The sequence below is a fragment of the Heterostelium album genome (genome assembly GCF_000004825.1).
Source record: "Heterostelium album PN500 unplaced genomic scaffold PPL_scaffold10, whole genome shotgun sequence".
NCBI lineage: Eukaryota > Evosea > Eumycetozoa > Acytosteliales > Acytosteliaceae > Heterostelium > Heterostelium album.
The window spans coordinates 671,371-697,405 of NW_008805072.1; the positions used below are offsets into that span (position 1 = coordinate 671,371).

Consider the following 26,035-nt stretch of genomic DNA (forward strand, 5'->3'; position numbering starts at 1 on the left):
AATTTTTTTTTTACCCTATTGATTCAAACAAAAAAAAAAAATAAGTATCAGTTGTTGTTTTTTTAAAACAAATGTTCAAAGAAAAAAAAGTTCTGGTATCCCATTGACTGATTAAAATTTGGTAAAAAAACTTAAAAACCAAAAAAAAACCATATTATTTTTTACCCGATAGGCAGTTGGTCTCTACGAAAACTAACACCTCTACTTCTCATTTTCTTTTTTCTCTAACTTCCTCAAATATAATATATTAATTAAAAATTTAATTAAACAAGATAATTCTATTATAATTTATTTGTTCATTTATATAAATTTAGTATTTTATTAATTTAATTTTTAAAAAAAAAAAGTATGTATATCATTTTTCCCTCGTGAATTTGAATTTTTTTTTTTTTCTTTCGCAAAAACACCTTTAACTAATGTAACTGACACCAATTGAAATTGGACAATTTTTTTTTTTTTGTTCAAATTAATTAAATTAAAAATTTTTTTGCTTTCATTTTCATATTTCATATTTCTTATTACCATAGGACTTTCAATTATTATAACAATATTGTAACATTACATTTTACAAAAGTAGTCTATCTTTATTATGACATAATTTCAGACAACACACAATATATAACATTACTATCTTTGAAAGATTACAAAAAAAAAAAACAAACAAAGTCTATTTAGTTTGAACTCTATAAATAGAACATAATACTTGGAATTAAAATATTGCGATCATCTCTAAAGTATTGGACAGGTATGTACATAGTTGTTCAATTACATCATTTATAGATAATATCATTGTTTTTTTTTTTTTGTTGTTTCATACCATATACATATTTTTTACATATAACACTTTTTTAGCATTTAAAAATAGATCATTTTTGTATCATTTGAAACATATTGACTTAGTAACAGGATTTAGAATCGAGTATTTACCAAATAATAACATCATCATCAACAAACAATGACCAACTGCCTAACACTTATCTATACAGTTCACTCATTCATTCTCTCATGTCTAAAGAAGGCAAGAATCACCCGACATCCTCTGTGAATGATACAATATCGAACAAATTATTTACCTATCTATTCTTTATTCTCGTTATTTTCTTCTTTGTTGTTTGTTTTTGAAAAGGTGTGGGTGTTCTACAATAACAGACTTTGTCAAACCAGGTTTATTTGTTATAAATATATAAAAATAGAAACAACAATAACACATCATTCATCTTTGTCTTACCTTTCTCATTATCATTCACCTAAACACCTCTAATATAATCTCAAAACTAAATAATCTTACCACACCGACAAACAAACAACAAACAAACAAAACACCCACACACAACACTTTTAAAAATTTTTTTTTAATATCTTTGTATGTCGTTTGTCTTTGGCACCTCTTGCTTTTTTTTATTTTTATTTTATTTTTATTTTTATTTTCTTAAAAAAATTTAATTGTGTTAATCGATCAACCGATATTGCTTTCAACTTCAATACATTTAACAATTGAATCATCATTTTATACACATCATCACCAATACCACTCACAACATCAAATCATAAATAACATTAAATATTTAATATTAAATTACCTTTTTACTTTTTAAAAAAAATAAAAATATTTATTGTAAATTCAAATATTTATTTAATCATATTCACATTTTAAATCAAAATTATACCTGTATATTATCACCATATTTATTATTTATTTATTTATTTATTAGAAACAATCAAACTAACTAATTAATATCAATCATTTGTATCTTATCTTATCTTATCAAACTATTTATAGAATATTTAATCTTTAGCAAATTTCATACAGTCATATTTCTATAAAGTAATCTTTTTTGGCAATCTAAATAATTAATAATCAATCAAGTAAACAGCAAATCATCAAAAAACAAAAAAAAACAAAAAGAATTAATTAATAATCAACATTTGAGATCAATCAATGTTGTCTCTAAAAGGGTCTTCTGACTCTATCAATGGTCAGAACAGCAATGGAGTACCCAGATCACCACTCTCCATGACACAGACTCTAGAGAGTGTACTGGAGGTACAAGACTTCACCGGATGTGGCAGTCCACCCACTATGGACACAACTGGCGATGCTGATGATCCCAACCATCACTTCCTACACTATCATCATCTGAATCAGAAAGACAATCAGACAATGGCAACAGATATGATGTGTCTCTCTGAAACTGAGCAAGAGCTGTACAACTCACCAAAGTTTCTTCAGACCACTCAGAAATCACTGAGAACCTCGCCAACAAAATCATCGCCACCCGTACCCTCAACTCCACTTTTCTTTCACCAACACTCACACAGCACCAATACATCGCCGTTACAACAAGCTATCAACCATCACAACCAACAGCACCATCCACTTCAACACTCAACTTCTTTTCAATTGAATTCCAACAACAAATCCAGACTCATTGGATTCACCAGATCAACCTCACACTCTTCATTTTTAAATAGTCAAGACTCGTCATTCGATTCTTCCTCTCCGTCCACCCCTAATCTATCAGAAGACCATCAGATGGAGTCATCACCAAAGATGACACAGAGGCGAATGATACGCAATGAAAAGGCACGTTCGTCACCTCCACTTTCACCATCATCTTTTCTTCGTGGACAGAATCAAAATGATTCTTTCAGTAGCTGCAGTAGTATCAACAGTAGCAATAGTTACAACAACGATTTCAAAGCACGCAATGAGAATTCATTAGTACCACTTTCACCTTCTTCTCTGTTACCAGGAGTAGAACAATTAGTAGAATCATCAAATAACAACAATAATAACAACAATCAAAACAATAGTAATAGCAATTTTTCACCATCAAGAAGTCGGTCAAATTCTCGAGGAGTACTCTACTCACCTCGTTCAAGATCACCTTCAATCACACCAACTTCATCACCATCATCATCCTGTAAAAATATACCACCTCCATCCACGCCACCCATACCAATCATTTCAAATGGATCAAACAGATTAGATCCAATTTCAGAATCGTTGTTGACCTCTGACGCCAATGTGATGTCGACTCCTATAACACAGAATTTGGCATCACTTCGTTTGAACGGCAGTAGCAGCATACAGATTACACCTGCAACACCAATCACACCCATTTCACTCTCATCGAGACACGTAACCATCAATGATTTCACTTTGATTGAAAAGATTGGTGAAGGTGGATTCGGTCAGGTTTATCTCGCCAAAAAGCAAGACACTGGCGAAGTCGTCGCACTCAAGCGTATGTCCAAAGATTTGATTTGGTCCAAGAACAAAATATCACACATCAAGAATGAAAGAGATATTCTCGCACAGGGCAAGAATCACCGATATATCGTATCGTTGGTCTACTCTTTCCAAGACGATCAGTATCTGTATCTTGCAATGGAGTATGTTGCCGGTGGTGACCTAAGATCGCTCCTCAGTGCAATCGGATGTCTCGATGAAGAGAATGCCAAGTTCTACATGGCAGAGATGGTGGAAGCAGTCGACTCTTGTCATACTCTTGGTTACTGTCACCGTGATCTCAAACCAGAGAATTTCCTTATCGACAAGACTGGTCATATCAAGCTGGCCGATTTCGGTCTCTCCAAGATGTTTACCCGTTATGTAAAGTCTGCCAAAGGCACTCCAGGTCCAAATCCAGCGGTCCTCGAGCACACACCAATGAAGTTCTCAAGTAATAGTCTCAGCACATCGGTGACAGACTTTTCGGGATTCGGTTCATTCAAAGATATCAGTCTGCAAGCAAGATTGGCATACAGCGTTGTCGGTAGTCCATTCTACATGGCACCGGAGGTCCTCCAAGCGACCACTGGGTATGGTGACGAAGTAGATTGGTGGTCACTGGGATGTATGTTTTACGAATTCATATGTGGTGTACCTCCATTCGACGGAGATTCACCAGAGGAAGTTATGGAAACCGTACTGAAATGGAAGTCGAATCTTCAACGTCCTCCAAACATCTCTGACGACTTGTGGAGTCTTATCACTGGTTTAATAACTGATGGCAACACAAGATTGGGCACCGGTGAAAGAGGTGTAGAGAATATCAAGAGCCATCCATTCTTTAGTGGTGTATCATGGGGAATGCTTCATGAAAATGAACCTCCATTTGTGCCTCTCGTAAGTTGATATAACTATTTTTCAAATCAATTCTTTACTAACTCGTATCTATTTATTTGTTTTTTAATATTTCTAGCTTGAAGATGATTTTGATACAACATATTTTGAAAAAGATAGAGAAAGAGCAGTAGTTTACACAAACAGAAATTCTGGTGGTACCGTTTCAACCTATAAAGGTAAAGCAAATAGAAACATTCTTGGCTTTACCTATCCAAGAGCCGGTGATGATCCTCTGGTCTGGAGTAACATGTTAAAAGGTCTGACCACAGAGCAAAACAATGAAAACAATATAAATAAACTAAAAACATCACTCAACCATCTGACGCCACCAGGAGCTAGTCCATCTTCCAATGACACAAATCAAGAATCAACAAGCCCTTATAGTACCTACAGAAACAAATTTAGTTTGACAGAAATGAATTTAGAGTTATCAAATAAAGAGCCATGGAATTAAAGATCTAATAAATTTTTAACATAATTTTATTTATTCATCAAAAACCGATTTTGTGTTTTTTTCAAATAAACTTTTTTTACAATCAAAATTATTTTCAATGATTTTTACCCAAAAATTTTAAAAGTCATGTCTCCCCAAAAATCCCATTGATTCATTCCAAAAAAACCTAAAAACAAACCCAGTATTGAAAATTCATCTTTTTTTATATGAAAAAAATAAAGATTTTTCATTTTTTATGTGGGTTGATTAATTTTAAAAAAGCATAAATAGTGAACTGCTAGCAATCATTCATCATATTGTTGAATAACAAATTAACTAATAAACTAATAAATAAATAAAATGGAAGGTGAAGACGTAACTGCTTTGGTAATTGATAACGTATGTCTCATATATATATTTACTCAAGCATTTCGATATAACTCAAATATTAATGTTATTCTTTCCATTATATTTAATAGGGTTCTGGTATGTGTAAGGCTGGTTTCGCTGGAGATGATGCCCCACGTGCTGTATTCCCATCGATTGTCGGTCGTCCAAGACACACTGGTGTCATGGTCGGTATGGGTCAAAAGGACTCCTACGTCGGAGATGAAGCTCAATCAAAGAGAGGTATCTTGACCCTCAAATACCCAATTGAGCACGGTATCGTCACCAACTGGGATGATATGGAGAAGATCTGGCATCACACTTTCTACAACGAACTCCGTGTTGCCCCAGAGGAACACCCAGTTCTCTTGACTGAGGCCCCACTCAACCCAAAGGCCAATCGTGAGAAGATGACTCAAATTATGTTCGAGACCTTCAACACCCCAGCCATGTACGTTGCTATCCAAGCCGTCCTTTCCCTCTATGCCTCTGGTCGTACCACCGGTATCGTTATGGACTCTGGTGATGGTGTCTCTCACACTGTTCCAATCTACGAAGGTTATGCCCTCCCACACGCTATCCTCCGTCTCGATCTTGCTGGTCGTGATCTCACTGACTACATGATGAAGATCTTGACTGAACGTGGTTATTCATTCACCACCACCGCCGAACGTGAAATCGTCCGTGACATCAAGGAAAAGCTCGCCTACGTTGCCCTTGACTTCGAAAACGAAATGCAAACTGCTGCCTCATCCTCAGCCCTCGAGAAATCATACGAATTGCCAGACGGTCAAGTCATTACCATCGGTAACGAACGTTTCCGTTGCCCAGAGGCCCTCTTCCAACCATCCTTCTTGGGTATGGAATCTGCTGGTATCCACGAAACCACCTACAACTCCATCATGAAGTGTGATGTTGATATCCGTAAGGACTTGTACGGTAACGTCGTCCTCTCTGGTGGTACCACTATGTTCCCAGGTATTGCTGACCGTATGCAAAAGGAATTGACCGCTTTGGCCCCATCCACCATGAAGATCAAGATCATCGCCCCACCAGAACGTAAATACTCTGTCTGGATTGGTGGTTCCATCTTGGCCTCCCTCTCCACTTTCCAACAAATGTGGATCTCCAAGGAAGAATACGACGAATCTGGTCCATCCATCGTCCACAGAAAGTGCTTCTAAACAATTTAATAATAATCTTGTTGTAAATTATAATAAAATATTTAATGATAAAAAATCAGCTGTTGATTTAATCCAGTTGGTTTTATTTTGTATTTAAAATTATTATTTTGTTTTTTTTTTTTATTTCATTATAAATAATAATATAACTTCTATCAAAGTGAAGAACATGCATAGTTGGTTTAACTTGAAGTTGGAAGGCAATCAGTAAGATCTCTAATGAAGTTTTGATTGGAACTTTTACAACTTCTCACTCAATATTTCAAGATAGTTGAAAAGTTAATAAATAAACTAACAATATTAGAAAACTAACCTTGACAATGTTCTAACAGATAAATCTTTTCAAATTAAAACTATCATGAATTACAAATATAAATAATCTAGAGGGGTAATAAACAACAAAATTAAAGTCCACTATTTCCCTTATGTTTATTGAAGACTTTTTTTTTCCTTACTAAATATGGTTTTTTTAAAAATAATCTAGTTTTATTTGATTACATTAAATAGTAACACATGTTTATAAATAAAGTTGAATGACAATCTTAATTATTATAATTTATTTATATTGTTTTAATTGTATTTTTAGATTGATTTTTAATATTATTAAATAATAAAGGTTACATTTCAGTTGGTTTCTTATGATAAAGGTTGGTTATTATATCCTTAGTGTATTTGACTTTACCAACGATCTTTGAGTCCATCGATTCCAAAAAGTTTGATAAACGATCGGTCTTTACTGTTGTTTCGTCACTAGCAATGTATGTAACCATATGATGCTTTGTGAATATTATTATTGATTTGTCAAAGAAATTAACTTGAATTGTCTTATCGCTAAGGCGGAACGCAATACCTTTACTTGTCTTAATCCATTTCTTAACATAGACTGGATTATTTAAATCATTTTGCTGTGGAGCATAGTTGTTATTATTGTTGTTGTTGTTGATTAGTTGTTTGATTTTTACAGGTTGGTTAAGATGATTTGCAAAGTATTTGATCAAAGTAACCTTCTTTTGAGTGTCATGTGGGTGACTCTCATCTATATTTAAAATTCTTCTGCCGTCTCCTTCAGTTCCTTTTGCGTGTTCCATATAATGTGCAATACTATATAGTTAAAGAGTCATGTTAATAACAATAGATATGTGTAATGTTTAGTTAATTACTATAACCTACCCAGTTCCAAGGAAACTGATAACTTTGGTTGAATCATTAAAGTAGGCACCAATTGATCCATTGGATAAAGCATAACCAAGACCATACTTGTTTGAAAAGTCAGCAAATTGTTCGATGAATACTAGATTTGATGGTAGTCCGTTCATTGCTTTAAAAAAAAAAAAAAAAAGTTAGTGTTATTATAATTTAAGGTTTAGTTTGTATGCAAATGCTTACCCTTTGTCGAAGGTTCAGAAATATGGTTATTGGCAATTCCAACTTCCAAATCCTTTACATTATTACATATTTGTTGTTGATGTTGTTGTTGTTGGCTCTGTTGTTGGTGTTGTTGTTCATTGTTGTTGGCTCCATCCATTTGATAATCTTGGCACTCTGGTAATGTTATTAGTTTTTGTTTTAATAGTTTAGTTTTTAAATCTAAATAGAGAATCAAAAAAAAAAAAAAAAAAAAAAAGAAAGAGATAGAGAAATAAATCATTCAATTAATGAAACTAATCAATTGACGAGTCATTGGAAGAATTTTGATAATTACCATTTTCTTTCATCTTTTCGAGTCTTCTTAATTTTCTGTAATGGAAATCGTCTTTGTCTACATCTGAAAGCTTTTGTTGTGAGTTTGGCGAAAGTGTGACTATGTTGTTGGCTGACGAGGAGTATGCTGCAATAGTGGAGGTGGTTGAAGTGGTTGTGAATGTTTTTGATTTGTGTGGCGATGTGGTTAGTGATTGTTGTTGTTGGTTGACGATGTTAGTATTCTCGGACAATGGTTGCATTCTAATCATTGGAATCATTGTCAAGGCAGTCTGTGGCAGATATTTAGGAATGGTGGAAAGAGTAAAGAATTCATTCTCGAGAATTTGATGCAAGTTTGGTCTTTTTTCTTTATAAATAAAAATATTATATTAATAATCGAACAAACAATATTAAAAAAAAAAAAAAAAGTTAATAGTTACCTGGAATTGGATTTAAAATTGATATAATTAATTTCTTGGCATAATCGGAGATGGTAGGCTCCTCTGGAAAAGTATATTGGTTCTGTCTGATTCTTTGATAGGTATTTCTTACGTCTGGTGTTTCAAAAGGAGGCTTTCCAATTAGAAGAGTGTAGAGAATGATACCGATCGACCAAACATCAACCTCATAACTGTGACCATTGGAGTTATCGAGTACCTCTGGTGCAATATAATTTGGTGTACCACAAATAGTTCTAAATAAAAAAAAGATAAAAAAAAAGAATAGAAAAATAATAATTTGTAATTAGTATGTTAATTTAAATATATATATATAAAGTCAATTTTGATCAATAATACTTTTTTCTTTCACCTTCACGTTCAACTCTTGTGGACAAACCAAAATCACCCAACTTGATCTTCATGTTATGAATGAAAAGATTACCCAACTTTAAATCACGATGAATGATCTTGTTTTGGTGTAGATAGAGAACCGCTTGGATTACTTGATAAACATAGTACTTAACCTCTGCTTCCAACAAGAACTTTCTTCTCTTGTGTAAATCCATTACAGTCTTAAGAGATAAAAAAAAAAAGGAAAGATAACAAAAAAAAAAATAAAGAAAAGAAAATAAAATATTTATAGTAAGTAATCTATAAATTATCTGATTATAATATATATATTGTTTTTTTTTTTGAACTATACCTTTTGATTACATAGACCCAACAAAATATAGACATTCTCTTCATTCTCAAAACAATGTTCAAACTTTACGATATTTTCATGATTCAAAGAACTATGAATTCTAATCTCTGTTTTTAACTGTTAATCAAAACAAAAAATAGTTTGAAAATTTGTTAATATCAGATGATCATTATACTATAATAGTATTACTAATAGTTAAATATTTATAAATACCTTTGATCTGGCTCTTGGTTTTTGGAGTGTTGATTTTGGTACGATTTTGGCGGCATAAATTTTATTTGTTTCTAAATCGGTCATCAAGTAGCATTTAGCGAAACCACCCTATACATTCGATAAACAATGATGATTAGTGATTGTGTTGATGAATATGATGTGCTTTTACTAAAGAATATGTGATAATGATGATTTGTGTAGATCAATGATACTTACTTTACCCAAGAATTCACCTTGCTTATACTCCTTAATATGAGTTTGACCGCCACTGTTAATTACCTCTTTGACAATGATTGGTTGTTCTTGCTGTTGTGCAGCAGAGGAAGATGAAGATGAGGAAGATGATTGGTGGTGGTGTTGTTGTTGTTGTTGCTGTTCCGACGGTCTGATCACCATTGATTTAGTGATCAATGATGATTGGTGTTGCAAAGATGAAGTAGATTGCATCTTGACAGATGATGAACTTGCAGCAAGACCGTTATTAATATTACTATTAGCTGGTGGATAGTTCTCTTGATTATCTAAATGGTTATGATTATGATTGTTATAGTAACTATATTGTTGATGTAATTGATGTTGTGTTGATTGATAGAGAGGTGTGGTGGTGCTATTGGTAGTAGTAGATGATTGATAAGAGGTAGTGGGTGCAGCAGAGAGTGAGGTTGTAGGAAAGACCATCGTTACAAAACAATAAACATTAATCTAAATATAAATAGTTTGATAATAGCAAATAAATAGAAAATAAAACACTAATATAGATATAGATTCTAGGCAGCAAACATTAATCGATTATGAAATAATGAAATAATGACAAAGAGTAAAAGAGAGGGTAGTTGATTAAAAGTTTTTTTTTTTTTTTTTTTAATTTGATATGATCATAAAATTATAATTTAACTAAATAACTATATAAATACTTGATTTTGATAATAATATATTAGATATATATATAGTTTAAGATTATATTATAAATATATTAGTATATAAGTATGTAAGTAATTATGATGATGATGATGATTAATCTATTATATTAAAAGTTTATTAATGATTTGAATATTCTATTGTTATTAAATTGTGATGGTGTACCGGTGTATTGATTGACTGATTTATTTAACTGTTATGAAATTGGAAACAAACAAACAAATGAACAACACCAATTCAAAAACTAAAAACATAAAAAATAACTTTTTTTAAAAATTCAAAAAAAAAATAAAAAAATAGTCTGCGCAAACAGTCAAAAAGAGAGCCAAATCCAAAAAGATATTATTTGTTTTTTATCTGATTGTTTAAAAAGTGTTGATTATTTTCTGTTTTATACTCTATTTGTAATTTAAGAGTTAATAAATTTATTTAATTTAGATTATTATTATTTGTTTCAAAAATTTGTAAAACTTTATAAAATTTGATTAATTTTTAAAATCTTCGCGCGTTTCAAATTCTCATCAAAATGTGAAAAATTGTCCGTTAGATTCTGATGTTCAAAAAACAAACCCCACCAAAATTTGAAAAAAAAAAAATTCAAATTCAAATTTGAAAAAAAAAAAAAGTAGAACTTTTTTTAAATTTTGGCACAAAACAAAAAAAAATAGTTTGCAATTTGTTTTTTTTTTATTGTTGCATTAGGATTTGTGTCACACACACAGAGCATTTAAGGGAAGAAAACTTCTTTGAAATTGGACATCAGTGATTGATCGAATGGATTCTTCAATTCCTTGATGGTGAGTGGCAGTGGTATGGTAACACGCTCGTCGTTGTCGTCGTGATGACTGTGATTCTTCTTTTTCGATTTTCGTTTGTTGTTTGCTTTGCTACTGCTAAGTCGTTGCTGTTCCTTTTCGAGTTCCTTTTGTTTGTCGGTATCGTTTGAAATGAAATCATTCTCAAAGAGTTCATCATCGTCATCAAAGTGGTGGTCGTCCAAATTTACATTGTTGTTTTCTTCGTTGTTGCTACTATTCTCTCCTCCAACTTTCTTTGCATTCTTCTTGCTGGCTTTCTTTGCCAATCGCTTCTTCTCATTGATTCTATTCAGTCTGATCTGATCTTTAATGTCGTCCCACTTGAATGTCTCATTGGTAGTTCTGTTGGTTGCAACCAAGAACAAATGATAACACCAAAAGTAACATAAAAACAATGATATCACCAAACAAAAGATACCCAATGGAAATACTGTTTTAGATTCTGCAAATAAATACTATTTAATGTTTTGAATAAGTAATCGGTTTCTAGTAATAGGTAGTAATAATGATAATGATAGTTACACGAATAATTAAAGAGGTTGGTAATGGAGTCCATTTTCCATTTTGATTGTATCCAAGCTTAAGTAGATTTCTATCATCGATGATGGTAAAGAGTGCACATGTACATAAATAGAAACCATAGAAGCACAATGCCGATGTATTTCCAACGAAAATCAAAAAGTATCTAAGGTTTTTCTCACCAACACAATTGTTGACTGTCATATAAGTGTTGGATAAAGGTTAGTTAGTTATTGTTGATTATTATTATTATGTTGTTGACTTGTAATACATACTCCATGGACAATGATGATCGAATCTAGCTACACATTTATCACAAACTCTACAATGTTTAGATCTTGATGGTCTATCGAGTAAAAGAAAAAAAAAATAAAAAATAGTTGTTAGCGCAATTGTCAAAATCAATGAATAAAGAGAAGATAATACAAACTTTACAAATTCACATGTTTCACATGATTTCTTTACATATAATATTCTATCGTATTTAAACTTTGATTGAAAACCACTATGATTCTCATGGGTGATGTAACCAGGATCAGAAACAGACGATACAACGAAACTGGTTAGTGTTATAACAATTGCAATTACAGAACCAATTTTATGATAGGTAGGTGCAATGTATCCATTTAGATAAGGATATGTATCTTTCATAAACAAATATGAACCACCAACTACCAATATCAAATATGCAATCTATTATAATCGTTATTAATTTGATAAGTTAAATGAAACTACTACTACTATCACATCTTTATCTATATCTATTTCTATAACTAAATTAAATTACATAAATATACCTGTAATATTCGATTTGGTTTATAAAGAAAGTAATCTATAAATCTTTCAGAGTATCTCTTTAAAAATCTCGGACATATAAATGATAATATAGATCTATAATGATGAAAACGATTAGGTAATTGCATAGGCTATATAGATTTAATCTGAATCTTATTAAGATATGTATAGTACATACGAACAAAAGTTTGGAAGACCTGTAGTTAAGAATCGATTGATCTTTCCAACTATACCATCTCTATGAAAGTTTGAGTTACCAAACGATAAAGAGTATATTACAATCACTGCAAATATAATATATCCAATTAAGATATTATATACAATATCCATTATAATACAATATAGTAATAGTATATAAATATAAAGTAATAAGAAAAAAAAAAACTAACTAATTAATTAAGATGCAAAAAAAAAAAAAAAAACTTTTAAAAAAAATCTCAATTAAAAATATTATTTCGAATAGGTTACAACTAACTTACTTAAAAGTCAGGTGAATCATCAAGATAGATGTATCATAGAATTTTTGAATGTTTTTTGAATAAAATATGTTTTATTGGTTGTAAATATAATATTATTATTATTAATAGAGATAAAGGGGAAATGTTTTTTTTTTAGATACTATTATTTGAATAGATAATTAATAATTATATATTAATGATTATCATTATAATGGGAGTATAGTATTTTTAAAAACAACCGAGTCTATTTTTGTTAACGACAATTGTGTTGTCATTGTCGTCGGATGCAGATTGCTCTAATGCAAACTTGAGGAATACTTTTTCGAGTGATGTCTGTGATACCGAGAAATCTAGGATACCCAACTTGTGTTTGTTTTGCTCAAACTCTCGGAACAACTTGGACAACGATACCTTGTGGATTGGAACATCATATGTGATAATTCCACCCAACTTTTCAACATGAACAGCATCTGGGAATATAGTTCTAACAAATCTGGAATAATAATAGTGAATGAATGAATATTCAATTAGATTATTTGTTTCGATACTTGCTATTAATATTATTATTAATAACTAATTACTTACTGATGAATTCCATGTGAGTTTGATACATCGATTGGTTGAATATCCAAAGAGTATCCAGAACCATATTTGTGTTTGAGATGCATTGGTGTACCGAGACACTTGAGCTTACCGTTACTCATGATGGCAATACGATCGCAGAGGAAGTCGGCTTCATCCATGGAGTGAGTTGTCAAGATGATAGCTTTTCCTACTTTGAGCTCGTTGATCAGTGCCCAGAGAGTTCGCTTGGAGACTGGATCCAATCCACTGGATGCCTCGTCGAGGAACACCACTCTGGGAGCACCGATCAAACTGCAGGCAACACTCAACTTTCGCTTGGTACCACCAGACAACTCTTTCGATTTCTTCTCACGATGTTGTTCGATTTCAAACTTGTCGATGAAGTATTCGATCTGTGGTTTCACTTGGCCCGATGGGAGACACTTGATCCAACAGTAGAACTTGAGGTGTTCCTCAACAGTTAGGTTATCGAATAGAATATCGAATTGTGGGCACGATCCAACCGACTCGAAAGCATTCTCCTTATCATGGAGAATACTATATCCATTGATAGTTCCATCACCTGAATCAGGATTAAGAATACCAGTCATGATATTTAGCAATGTTGTTTTACCAGCACTATATATTATTATTTATAGTTAGTTTTTAAACTCTTTTTAAACATTAATAATAATTAGTTTAACATTACCCATTATGACCTAATAAACCAAAACATTCACCATTGTCAACACCAAACCAAACACCATCTACTGCGTATTTGATCTTTCTCTTTTTGACACCTGATTTGTCATCTGGCATATCTTCAGTGAATTGCTTGAAGACACCGTCAACAGTGATCAATCTGTTGTGTCTATTTGAAGCGATGAGATCTCTCTCTGCAATGACATCGTCATCACCCGATTTCTCAGATCTCATCTCAATATCTTTGATCTCTGCATGTCTTGGTCTACTACCAATCTTTTCAATTAAACTGTTTTGTTTTTATTAATAATTAAAAAAAAAAAACAAATGTTAATAAAACAAACAAATGACCATTAAATTAATATAACAAGCAATACATACTAGATAATAAACAAGTAAAGTATACCGGATAAACATTGAATTAAGATAGTTAAACCAATCTTTCCTTGGTTTCTAACGATTTGTGAAAGACCATTGTAGAGTGAATAAGATGGCAAGAAAGAGAGAATCAATTGAACGGCAAGTGGTGTCTCACCCTGAATAGCAAACGTGAGAATAACAGATGGTAAAATAGCAAACAACGATGATATAGGATATAACCATTCTATATTTATAAATTTGTAATTAATCGAAATAAATGTTGTTATCAGTATGCTGTTATTAGGATTGTTTAATAATATATTAACTACTTACTGTTGGCAGTCTCCTCTTTGGCAAAGAGAAACTGTAAGATGTAACCGAATGGAATAGAACTTAAACCGAAACAAAAGAATAGGAAGAACGATCCTGCATTGTTGTAGAATCCTGGTATGTGTGCAATGGCGAGTGCAGCCCAACCGAGAATACATGGTACCAAGAACATACAAAAGTCAGCCAACAAATAACCACCCCAATACGCTTTACGTTGCAGTGAATTGAGATAGAGATGATTCTTAATTCCCTTTTCACGATCGATTACAATCAAGATTGCGAAATAAGGAATCAAGAATACATAACCGTATTGAAGTATGATTGGTCCAATCATAGGAAACAACTTTTCAACGTTACCAGTATCCAATGAATTTTGTGTTTCATAGATCTTAAGATCTAATCCTGTCAATAATTTATCTAAACAACAACAACAATAACAATAACAACCAATAAAACAAATATTAATATAAGCATATTCGATAACTATAGTATAGATACATACAAACTGAAATATAGAAATTCTGAGTCAATGATGGAATAAAGTATGAACTGTTGAAATAGATGTTTTGTGTCAATGAAATATTGCCATCCGATTGTACAGTTTCATTGAATGAATATCCACCGATTTGATACATCAATGAATCATTCAATATGAGACTATACATCTCTTGTTGACTATCAAACTCTTGAAATTCAACATCAAATTGTTCTTTCATTGTCTTTACTATAGAACTCTCTGTACCATTACCACTTGGTATGAGTGTTAAACTCAAATTACTATATAATTATATTAATATTTCATGTTAGAATAGTTTATAAAGTATCATTAAATATATATATATCGATCGATATCATACGTAAAAGGTGAAAAGACATTGGTTGTTAATGATGGATTTATATTAATAAGATAATTAAATATAATAGATAATGCAATTGAAATTGCCTAGAATAAAAATAAGATTTTAATATGTTAATATATATATATATATATCGAATGTTTATAATATAAACTAACTAACTATCTTTGTAATAAATACATACAGGTAAGACTAAACCAATAAATAAGAATTTCTTATCTCTTTTCTAAAAACAAAAATTAAAATGATGCGAGTCAGAATTAATATTAAGATGACATTCCGTCATAGGAGCTAGTAAATCATCTCCGATCAAACAAACTTACAGATAGTGATGCCTTTAACCATAGTACTGAAATAAACTGTTTGAAAACAGATATTTTATTTTTTTCTACCATGATTGTGATTTTCGTTTAAAAGAGATCTGCTTTAATATCTCGTGTGATAAAGCTCTCCTTTTTTTTTTTTTAAAAAAAATATGTATTTGTGCTTATACAAGAAATAAATATTAATATTAACTATAAAACATAAAAAAAGAGAACTAATACAAAAAAAGAAATATGATAATACAATAACTTTTTAATGTATCAAATTGTTTATTATTAAATAAGATATTCAAAATAAAATATGTATTTAATATTTATTTTGATTGATTTGATCTATTTAGTTTAGTTTTATTGCAGATTGATTTTAATAACACACATGTAGCTGTATTTATAAAAAAATATATATTAATAGAAAATTAAATTAACAATCATATTAGACCACTTTTTTTTTAGACCCTGGTCAAAATTTGTGGTGTTAAATTGTTTTTCGATTCAATTATTTTTAAAAAAGGTGATATTTTTAAAGTCTTGGTTATTCAAGGTTTTTAAAAGCAATACTGTAAAATACCACTTTTATAACCCCTAATAGTCCGAAAGTTGATATCTGCTCAAAATGTATATCAATCCGAAGGAGATTTAATGTTTAACCAGGTCAAACTCAATGGATTTGGAAACTCCACCATTATCACTACAATCAAAACTGTCAAGTTAAGTATTTTCAGATGAAATGTCTCTTTCTTGAACTTTAAAGTGATCAAACTCATACAATTAATTGCTATAACAAAAGTATGTCATGTCATTTAAATAATACTTTGTCTTGAGTTAAATTAACAATTCAATAAACAACGAATGTTGAATTTAACATGATGTTAATTTTATAACAAAGACTAAAGATCATCAAACTAAAGATATTAACTTTGTTGAGTCAAAAGATTATAAAATTGGGTAACAAAACAAAAACACGATTAGAGTATACTTTTCTCAATTGATAATTTTCTCATTACGCTTGAAATCTAAATCAAGGGTCATAGATTTTGGTTTAAAAATATAATAAACACAAACATTTTTTTAAACTAATGAATGTGTTTTTATTGTAAAGGAATCCACAGCTATCCAAATGATGACGCTAATCGATATTGAATCAATATTGCCATTAATATGAACGATGAACAGAATTAAGTTGTTTATTTCTTGGAGGTCTTTCCCTTCTTTAATCTGTTCTTCTTCTCCTTTCTTTGCTTTCTGGAGGTTTGTGGTCTGGTGTAAAGTCCAACCTATAGTTTATTAATAGTAGGTAGTAAGGAGATAATGATTAGTATGGAAACAATAACTAAAATCTTTTGTTCTGTATTGAAACTTACTCTGGCAAGACGGTACTTTGGTTCGTACTTCTTGGCGAGTTCCAAGTTATCGTAGATCAAACCAAAACCAGTGGATTTACCACCACCGAAGTCAGTCTTCATACCAAAGACGTAGATGGTCTTGGCATCAGCGACCTTGTGGATCTTAGCAACAGCAGTGATCAAGTCGTTCTTTGAGACGTTGGCTTTACCTGGGTGAACAACATCAACAACCTATACATAATAATATGTTGTTTTTGTGTTAACACTAATCTTTAATCTTCTTCTTCTCTGTATCGCTTATACATACGAATTGTTTTCTGCTCAAAAGACGGTTTGACATAACCTTTCTGGTACGAACGACAACAGCTGATTTATCGGCCATATTTGCTATGTGTGTGATGAAGTGTAGGGAGAAGATAACAAATATATCAGTCGATTGATCTATACAAAGACAGTTTCACACTCTATACATACATTATAGGGAGGAATCCGGAAAAGGGTGAGTACGAGGTATCAGATAAGTTTCTTCACAGTGGTGGTAGTCAGGCAGCTTGCACCACACCTCAGGTACAGTCGATTCTCGTGCCAAAAAAAAAATTAAATTGAATTTTATTATTTATTTTTCAAAAATTTCATCGTAGTTCGTAATTTACAAGAGTCTCAACAAATTTTGCATTCAATAAAGTCGTTGAATGACTGATTGATTAATCATACGAAATTAATAATAATAATAATTTAAATACTACCAATTGTTGTTAATTATAAATATATTATATTAAGAATCAATCAATGGCTATTGGTAATTCAAAATCAACAATTGACGATGGTGCAGATAAAGCATATCTTAGTATACCAGATTCAGAGGTCGTAGTACCAATTGCAATCGACTCTTTCCTGAGAAAGAAGTTGAAGGATCAAACATTAATAGATTGCGAAGACTCTGTAAAGGAGTTTGCAAAATGTACAGAAGATAAATTCCTTTCTGTCATTTGGGAATGTAAGGAAGCTCAACAAAAGATGAAAGATTGTCTACAGGCACAGTAAGTTATTATTAAAGATAAAAACAATGATGAAAGACGAACGTTATCGATCAATACTAATATCATTTGTTTAATTTACATGTAAACACAGCACAACACCAGAGAGATTAATGGAATTAAAGAGAGAATGGATCAACCAAAAGAAAAAGATTTTATATGAAAAGAAAATGAGAGATGAACAACTTAACAAATAATAATATAATAATAATAATAATAATTAACAACGAAGGATAGATATAGGTATTATTTTATTTGTAAATAAAACAATCAAACAAAAAAAAAAAATAAGAAGAACTTGTTCAGTTTTAAATTTTATCATGTTTTTTTACATTTTTATTTGTTTTTTTTAGTTTTTTTCTATCTTGTTATTTTGTAACATATTTGTTTGATGGAGTGGAACGAGTAGATGTAGATGTAGTTGGATGGATGGAGTGGATTGTTGAATAGTAGTGATCGTCAATAAGATCCTTTTATGATTGCAGATCTTATATTTATTATAAGATATAAATAAAAAATAAAAGTAAAAAAAAAAAAAAGATTATATTAAAAAAAAAGTATCCAAGGATTATATAAATTACACAGTCAGAACCTATTTCTAATGTTGTTCCTTTGGTAAAATCGAGTTGTAGCTGATTATAATAAAAATAAAAATAAAAAAAATAATATTCAGCTTGTACATATATGTAATGTTGGTTGAGTGTTGTATATTCTAGATGTTTGATGTTATTGTTGAGTGACGTAGTGAGTTTAATTGATAGCAGGAGTGCTAACGGTGCTGTTGCTTCCTTTCTTTTCTTTTTCGGCAGGGGGAGCAGTCACTTGTTTTTTGTATGTGGTAAGCACTGGATAAATATTTTCAAATGCTTCATAGATTTCTTCTCTGACCTAAAATAATAATATTAATATTCTATTTTTCTGTTTCTGTTTTCTTGTAAGTTGTAATTATGATAGTTACCTTTGCACCAGTCAATACAATCTTGCCCGATACGAAAATCAAAAGTACTACTTTGGGTTGAATCATTTTGTAAATTAAACCTGGGAAAATTTCTGGCTCATACTGTGGTGGTGTTATGATTTTTGTGATTATTATTATTTTTAAAGAAATGGATGATTATTATTTGGTGTGCATTTTAATAGAATATTATTTTAGTTTAATAAATAACAAGAGAGTAATGAGAATTATTAAAAGATAAAATAGAAAAATAAAAAATAAATAGTTTTTTGTTAGTTATATTATTATTTAGATTAAAAATATATGGAAATAGAGAGTGTGATAATTACATTTGTAAAAGAATTGTGAGTATTATTTAACATTTCTAATTTAATTGGGAATTTAACATCACAGGAACCAACGATGTTTTGAATCTTAAAGTCGGTAAACTGTGCTGGGAAATCTAGCTTTTGAATGATTCTAGCGTATTTTCTTGCGGCAAGCTTGGAAGCTTCCTCTGACTTGGCACCGGTGCAGACCATCTTTCCACTCTTGAAAATGAGGGCAGTGGTCTTTGGTTCTCTGATACGCATGATAACCGCTGCAAAACGCTTTGGATTGTACTCTGCATTTCTAGCACCCAAAGCAATAGTCTTTAGATCCAACTGAGTACCCATATTAACGGTTGACACAATATTCCTACAAACAAAAATAAAAAAAGTAAATAAATAAATAAAAAAAAGAAAATTAATTGTAAATATAATAAAATTCTCTCATAACAGAACAATAATTAATTTGATCTTAATTTTACTACACATATATATATATTGTTATATTTTTACAATATATATATTGTTATTATTTTTTTTTTTTTATTATATGATTGTATATTATAGTTTTTTTTTTATTATTTTATATTATTTATTTTATAATGTATGAATAGTATAGTGTATTGGAATCGATCTCTTACTGTAATACAGGTACAATACCAGAAGGGTGTTTTGATAGATCAACTTGAGTTGATGGTCCAGAAGATGTGGAAGCAGCAAGATTTGAACTCATGTTTTTATATAATTATTTAGAAAGATTGAAATGAAAGAAAGAGAAGTGTATGATAAAAGGTGAGAATTTAATTAAAAGATTTAATATAAATGTGTGTAGTCGACCTCTAAATAATAAATAGAAGTAGTTTTCAATTTTAAATCAAGCAGTAACAAAAAATATAGATATAGATAAAATATGTTTTACTATTATTTAACAACTTAATATAGATAATAATAAGATTTTATATTTACAAACAATAACACAACAATAATAACAAGTTGTTTACTCAAAAGAAAAAAAATAAATAAAAGATCTTTAATTATTTGTTAACAAGTATCTTTGATTAAAAAAAAATTAAAAAATAAAAAAGTAAAAAAAAGAAAGACAGATGTCTTTGTTAATTTATTAGTTATATATATTTAAAAATTATGTTCTCTAAAAATAGAATAGAGAAAATAATAGAAAATATATAAAAGAAATAAATAGTGTATATAAATTGAATATATTATAGTTTGTTAGGTTAAATAATTAACTAACAACTGGTCGAATAATAGGTAGAGATAACAAAAACTATAGTTATAGTATATGTTAATGGTAGTTGGATTTTTGGTGAAATGAATTGAAAAAAGGAGAGAGAACGTGCGTGGGTGACCTGTTGAGTATTTATATTTTTGAGAAAAAATAAAAAATAATTAAAAAATAAATATTGAAAATCGAAATAAAATTAAAAACAATTGTTTGTTTTTACAACCGTTGATGGTGAAAAAATTAAATATTCAAATTTTTACAATTTGGAAGTTCACACCTCAATATCAATACAAATAAGCTTAAAAGAGATCTGTTTAAAGTTGTAGTTATACAATGTCACCTATTTAATGTTATTTTGAATAAGAATTGTTGTTTTGTTTTTCAAAAGTTGTGTAAATTATTATTATTATTGTCGTCGTTATCATATTGTTTGTATTGAGTTGTTAGTTCTTTCTTGATCTACTTCTCCAAGAAGAGTACAAAGTTGGTCAATGAGTTGATTTGATGATTTGCTGATTTAACTTGGTGTTCCTTTGCTTTGGTTGGAACTGGCTTCAATGATTCAGAGCTTGTATCTTTTGTCCATCCTTGTGCTTGTGTAACTGTTATTTGTTTATGATGTAAAAAGTTAGATCTTTGTTTCAACTTACATAAACATATTATTATTATTATCAGCATACATACAGGTGAGAGTATCCTCTGGTGAAATACCTAAATAGGAGCTACAATCTTTAATAGAGATATTGGTGAATGAATTTGAGATCAATTCGAATGTACGATTTTGGAATGTTTCTAAGAAAAATAAAATGTGATTGGTTAGTCATTTGTTTTGTTGGTGGATGATCAGATTCATCGATCGATAGAATACCTTTAAGTATAGTGATGAGTGGTGTGAGTTCAGAACCATAGTTTAATGAAAGTGATTTATAGATGTGTGGATAGTTCAATTGTGACAGATGTTTCAAAAGTGACCAAATACTCTTCAAATGTTGATCAGCACCTTTAACTTCTGATGGTATTCTGTGCCATAAAAATCTAGCATTTACACTGTGTTTGATAGTTGATAGTTGATATTAATATTAGTTATTGAATCTTTAAAATAGAGAGAGAGAGAAAGAGGCAAGAAGTAAAGTAACCACATACATATCATTTTGAATCAAATAAGCAATCAAATAAACACCCCAATATTTCTTAAAACTATCTGGTTTATCAAGAGACTGTTATCATTGTTTTTTTATTGTTGGTTAGTATAATTAGATGAATCCTAATCACAATCAATTGTTTATATATTAATCATACTTTTAATTCTCTTTCTTGACACCATGATAAAACATTCAAGAAATCTCTTTCATCGATATATTTTTGAATCTCTGGGAATGATGACATTTTCAATTCTCTTTATAAACTATATTAATGATATATATAAATGATAAATAGTTAGATAGATATGATACAAAAATTGAACTATGATTATTTTTGATTAAAATTTTTTTTTGATTTTATTAAACTTTTTAATTAAAAATTTTTAAGAAAAAAATATAAAAAAAAGTTTTTATTAATTTTAAAGAAAAAAAAAAGATAAATAAAGGTTTCAAAGTTTAAATATAGATATTAATTTAATAGTACAATTATATTATATATAGTTGAAAAATTGATTAGATATCATAATCATCATCACCTTTGCACTTTTCATTTGATTGAGGTTGTTGTTGTGCTTGTGGTTGTTGTTGTTGTTGTTGTTGTTGTTGTTGTTGTTGTGGTTGATATGGTTGTTGTTGTTGATATGATTGTACTTGTGGTTGCTGTGGCTCTACTTCACCAAACATTAAACGAATCGAAAAATCATTGGGATATTGGTTGTTCTTGAGATTGGCATTGGAGTCGTCGAGTTGATCTTTGTTCAAGTCCAAACAAAAGTTGTTGATAAACGAGGTGTGGAATGCGAATCTAAAGGTTGGCTTATCGAGTAGTGTCGAGATGATCTCGTTCAGGTCGTACACCTTGATGAGAATGTCACCACTCACAATGATGTCACGCGTGTTGACCATGGCAGCGGCATCGCTGCCATTGTAGGACTTGATGTTTTGCACGTTGCTGTCTCTGTTGGTGAACAACAACACCGGTTGCAATGGCAGATTGACATTGTAGATATCGACGACTGGCTTCCAACCGGATTGTCTGGGAATTGGCTTCATTATAAGCGAGCGAATCGAAAGTACCTTTGGTTTCTGTGCCAGCGAGATATCCACCTTCATAGTCGACAACTGGTTGACATAGTCGACGTATCTCACCTGGCTGGGAACGGTTACACCCTCGCCAGTTGAGGAACGTTGCTGAGCAAACAATCGCAATACTTCGTCCAACTTTCCTTCATACATAATAGTCGATACTAAGTATGCACAAATTAAAGTACCAGTTCTACCTCTTCCAGCCTTTTATTGATATGATAGATAGTGTTAGTTTAATATCGGTTGGGGTATGTATGTTGTTGTTGTTGTTGTGTTACACTTACAGCACAATGAATTGCAACGATGTTTTGTGGATCTTGAGTTAACCATTGATGAATGATTTGTACGGAGTACAGAAGAAGACTTAGACTTGGTGAGTGATGATCTAGCCAACCAAGATGGTGAACTCGGTTAGAGAAGTAAGCTGGATCGTATGGATGTTCTGTAAGATTGAGAATCAAGTATTTATCGGGATGATATTTATCCAAGAATCTTTTGACATCTGCTCTTGAGTTTCTGAAATTGGATTCGATAACATCTGACGATGGATATCCCATTGCTATTATTCAATTGTATTAATTGTTTAGTATTACAAACATTAGCTTGATGCCGATTAAATTAAAAGTTACCTATGATTCTATTTGTAATATACGATAGATCTAGATTGAATTCATCATTGACGAATCTATTTTTGTCTTTTGAAACAGCAGTTCTTAGTTTAAGCACGACATTATTGACAGACTTTGTCAGACTCTTCTCTAAGAAACTTCCAAACTCTGAGGTTGATTCATTGAAACCTTCAAACATTCTGTATTACTATGTTATTATTACTATTAAAATTTGATGTATATATATAAAGAGGTGAATCTAATGTTTTGATTTTAATTAATATTTTAATTAACTAACTGGTCTAACGGTTTTTTTTTTTTTAAAAGATTAATTTTTTTGATATTAAATTCCGACAGTTGAATTAATAACTTTACTTTACTTGAAAAATGATTATTATTTTGTATTATATATTTAGTATTTATACAAGATGATTAAAGAGTAAAATTGGTTTGTTTGAGTCGTGTTCTACTTTTGGTTATTGCAATGTCAGTCTTTTTAATTATTAAATTAAAAAAAAAAAACACAGCATTCCCGATTTTCTAGAAATGTTGTGGAGTATTGTTTTTTTTTCAGTGCTATTTGTTTGTTTTGGTCCAAAAATAATACAGACTTTAAATAATTCAGGTTAATTAATTCTTTGAGATATTTTTATAACTTAAATTAATTTTTATTTCTAAATTGTTTATTAACTAAAAAAAATATTATTTACATTTATTTTTAAAATTTTTTATCATAGTAAAGAATTTAATAATGATTCTCTCTCATTGTTATAATTTTTTAAATAAATAATTATGTCCAATCCCAATATTGTTTTAATACAATAAAAAATATAATAAAAGATTGATCTATTTTTTAAAAATACAAAAAAAAAAAAAAAAAAAAAAAAAAGTTTTTTTTGAGAAACCAAAATTGCATTAAAGAAAAAAAAAATAAGAGAGATAAATAAATAGATAACAAAAGAAAATAGAATAATATTAATAGATCGAATAATTTTATATTATAAAATAAATAGTAAAAGATATATATAGAATAATAGTCATATTATTATTTGTTGAGCTATTTTTTTTAATAAATTTTTATATTTTTTCAAAAATGAAAATCAGACTCCATAATTATATCAATAGTTTAGATTTCAATAGTTATCAAAAAGAATATGAAAGACAAAAGAATGATACAACACCATTCGAAATACCACCAGATGACTTGTTTTCATCGCAATCTCTAAATTTAAAAGATAAATTGTCGTCGTCGAAAAGAGACAAACCTCAACTGCAGAGTCAGAGTTCGGCAAAGGATTTGCTATCGATGTCCGGTGCATCGTCGGCCAATTCATCGTATCCGTCGACACCCAACAGTAAGGAGCGATCTCCTTTCACCACACCCAACCTAAAAAGCAGTAATGCAACGACATCGCCAACTGTCAATGGCTTGCCTTGGAATCAAGAGTTGCTTTCGATGCCACTGCAAGCACCTCCACCCGCCAGACGTGGACCTGGTCGTCCAAAGAAAGAGTATCTCGAGCAACAACGACTCTATGACGAGCAACAAGCAATGATTGCACACATTAAAGCTAGTCCAATCATGCATGAATCATTGAAAATGTCTATTCCTGCGCTTGCTGCCATCTCCTCTGGCTCAAGAGAAGACGGTCAAAGTCAACACTCACCACCTTCAAAGAAACCATCGCCAAGAAAGAAGAAATACGATGACGATGACGATGACGAAGAGGATGACGACGACGACGATGACGAGGAAGACGATGTCGATGAAGAGAGAGAAGATGGCGAGGACGAAGGTGAATCCGGAAAAGAAGAAGACGACGATATCGATGAGGATGGTGAGAGTGGTGACGATAGCGGTGAAGAAGATGGATCAACCAAGCCAACACCGCCAGCAAAGAAAAGAAGAGGTAGACCACCTAGAGTCTACAGGGTTAAGAGAGTACACCAAGACGGTAGTGAATCGGATTCAGAGGAGGATTCAGAGGAATATGATAACGAGTCGGAGGATGACGATGATTTCGATAGTGATGAAGATAAATCAAAGAAATCAAATAACAACAACAATAATAAGAGAAAGCGTGAAATACCAAAGAGTGTTGCGACATCTGTGAATTCGGCGCCAAAGAGTCAACCACCAATACCGGCAACAGCACCTTCAAAGTCACCTGCAATGACACCGACTCCACCAATCACTACAACTACCACTACAAGAAGAGCGGCAGCAGCAGCAGCAGCGGCAGCAGCAACAGGTACCACCACACCAGCCGTCACACCACAGAAAGAGACAGCGGTCACCCCAAATAACAAACAACAAAACAACTCAAAAGAAACACCAAACAAAAAAGAAACAAACAATGAAAAGACAGAAGTAGTTGAAGAAGATTCAACTATGAATTCACCCGATAAACAAGATGTTACTGTAATTGAAAAGAGAAAAGTTGGTAGACCACGTAAATATCCAAGACCAAATGAAGAAACACCAACTAAATAACTA

The 26,035-nt window shown here is 30.9% G+C and overlaps 11 protein-coding genes across 11 annotated transcripts; 4 read left to right on the forward strand and 7 right to left on the reverse strand.

Annotated features, from left to right (window-relative positions):
- Positions 1–955: 955 nt before the first annotated feature.
- PPL_12291 (putative protein serine/threonine kinase) lies at positions 956–4,586 on the forward strand (the record flags this gene model as incomplete). The annotated part of the gene is made up of 3 exons (XM_020583029.1): positions 956–1,041; positions 2,473–4,132; positions 4,209–4,586. The coding sequence occupies 3 exons, from the start codon at positions 956–958 to the stop codon at positions 4,584–4,586; spliced, it is 2,124 nt and encodes a 707-aa protein (XP_020429810.1).
- A 339-nt stretch (positions 4,587–4,925) lies between these two features.
- On the forward strand, positions 4,926–6,136 carry PPL_12292 (actin; the record flags this gene model as incomplete). The annotated part of the gene is made up of 2 exons (XM_020583030.1): positions 4,926–5,018; positions 5,045–6,136. The coding sequence occupies 2 exons, from the start codon at positions 4,926–4,928 to the stop codon at positions 6,134–6,136; spliced, it is 1,185 nt and encodes a 394-aa protein (XP_020429811.1).
- Positions 6,137–6,315: 179 nt separating this feature from the next.
- plk (CDC5/polo family serine/threonine-protein kinase) lies at positions 6,316–9,850 on the reverse strand (the record flags this gene model as incomplete). The annotated part of the gene is made up of 11 exons (XM_020583031.1): positions 6,316–6,349; positions 6,447–6,471; positions 6,816–7,234; positions 7,304–7,451; positions 7,520–7,720; positions 7,836–8,183; positions 8,257–8,510; positions 8,614–8,828; positions 8,960–9,076; positions 9,173–9,280; positions 9,389–9,850. The coding sequence occupies 11 exons, from the start codon at positions 9,848–9,850 to the stop codon at positions 6,316–6,318; spliced, it is 2,331 nt and encodes a 776-aa protein (XP_020429812.1).
- Positions 9,851–10,817: 967 nt separating this feature from the next.
- PPL_12294 (DHHC family palmitoyltransferase) lies at positions 10,818–12,552 on the reverse strand (the record flags this gene model as incomplete). The annotated part of the gene is made up of 6 exons (XM_020583032.1): positions 10,818–11,363; positions 11,431–11,624; positions 11,703–11,773; positions 11,858–12,120; positions 12,225–12,318; positions 12,401–12,552. 6 exons carry the CDS (start codon positions 12,550–12,552, stop codon positions 10,818–10,820), a joined length of 1,320 nt encoding a protein of 439 aa, XP_020429813.1.
- A 356-nt stretch (positions 12,553–12,908) lies between these two features.
- abcA11 (ABC transporter A family protein) lies at positions 12,909–16,880 on the reverse strand (the record flags this gene model as incomplete). Its single annotated transcript, XM_020583033.1, is given in 9 exon segments — positions 12,909–13,173; positions 13,266–13,883; positions 13,954–14,235; positions 14,328–14,550; positions 14,640–15,119; positions 15,139–15,413; positions 15,494–15,579; positions 15,678–15,719; positions 16,875–16,880. 9 exon segments carry the CDS (start codon positions 16,878–16,880, stop codon positions 12,909–12,911), a joined length of 2,277 nt encoding a protein of 758 aa, XP_020429814.1.
- A 120-nt stretch (positions 16,881–17,000) lies between these two features.
- Positions 17,001–17,541, reverse strand: rps24 (40S ribosomal protein S24; the record flags this gene model as incomplete). Its single annotated transcript, XM_020583034.1, has 3 exons — positions 17,001–17,090; positions 17,178–17,390; positions 17,467–17,541. 3 exons carry the CDS (start codon positions 17,539–17,541, stop codon positions 17,001–17,003), a joined length of 378 nt encoding a protein of 125 aa, XP_020429815.1.
- Positions 17,542–17,948: 407 nt separating this feature from the next.
- On the forward strand, positions 17,949–18,393 carry PPL_12297 (uncharacterized protein; the record flags this gene model as incomplete). The annotated part of the gene is made up of 2 exons (XM_020583035.1): positions 17,949–18,199; positions 18,291–18,393. 2 exons carry the CDS (start codon positions 17,949–17,951, stop codon positions 18,391–18,393), a joined length of 354 nt encoding a protein of 117 aa, XP_020429816.1.
- A 553-nt stretch (positions 18,394–18,946) lies between these two features.
- On the reverse strand, positions 18,947–20,192 carry tbpA (TATA-binding protein; the record flags this gene model as incomplete). The annotated part of the gene is made up of 3 exons (XM_020583036.1): positions 18,947–19,084; positions 19,481–19,829; positions 20,101–20,192. 3 exons carry the CDS (start codon positions 20,190–20,192, stop codon positions 18,947–18,949), a joined length of 579 nt encoding a protein of 192 aa, XP_020429817.1.
- A 401-nt stretch (positions 20,193–20,593) lies between these two features.
- Positions 20,594–22,088, reverse strand: CSN8 (COP9 signalosome complex subunit 8; the record flags this gene model as incomplete). The annotated part of the gene is made up of 6 exons (XM_020583037.1): positions 20,594–20,609; positions 21,166–21,336; positions 21,359–21,424; positions 21,480–21,749; positions 21,846–21,919; positions 22,002–22,088. 6 exons carry the CDS (start codon positions 22,086–22,088, stop codon positions 20,594–20,596), a joined length of 684 nt encoding a protein of 227 aa, XP_020429818.1.
- A 269-nt stretch (positions 22,089–22,357) lies between these two features.
- Positions 22,358–23,737, reverse strand: PPL_12300 (phosphatidylinositol-3,4,5-trisphosphate 3-phosphatase PTEN family protein; the record flags this gene model as incomplete). Its single annotated transcript, XM_020583038.1, has 3 exons — positions 22,358–23,134; positions 23,215–23,489; positions 23,560–23,737. 3 exons carry the CDS (start codon positions 23,735–23,737, stop codon positions 22,358–22,360), a joined length of 1,230 nt encoding a protein of 409 aa, XP_020429819.1.
- Positions 23,738–24,631: 894 nt separating this feature from the next.
- On the forward strand, positions 24,632–26,032 carry PPL_12301 (uncharacterized protein; the record flags this gene model as incomplete). The annotated part of the gene is made up of 1 exon (XM_020583039.1): positions 24,632–26,032. One exon carries the CDS (start codon positions 24,632–24,634, stop codon positions 26,030–26,032), a length of 1,401 nt encoding a protein of 466 aa, XP_020429820.1.
- Between the last annotated feature and the right edge of the window lie 3 nt (positions 26,033–26,035).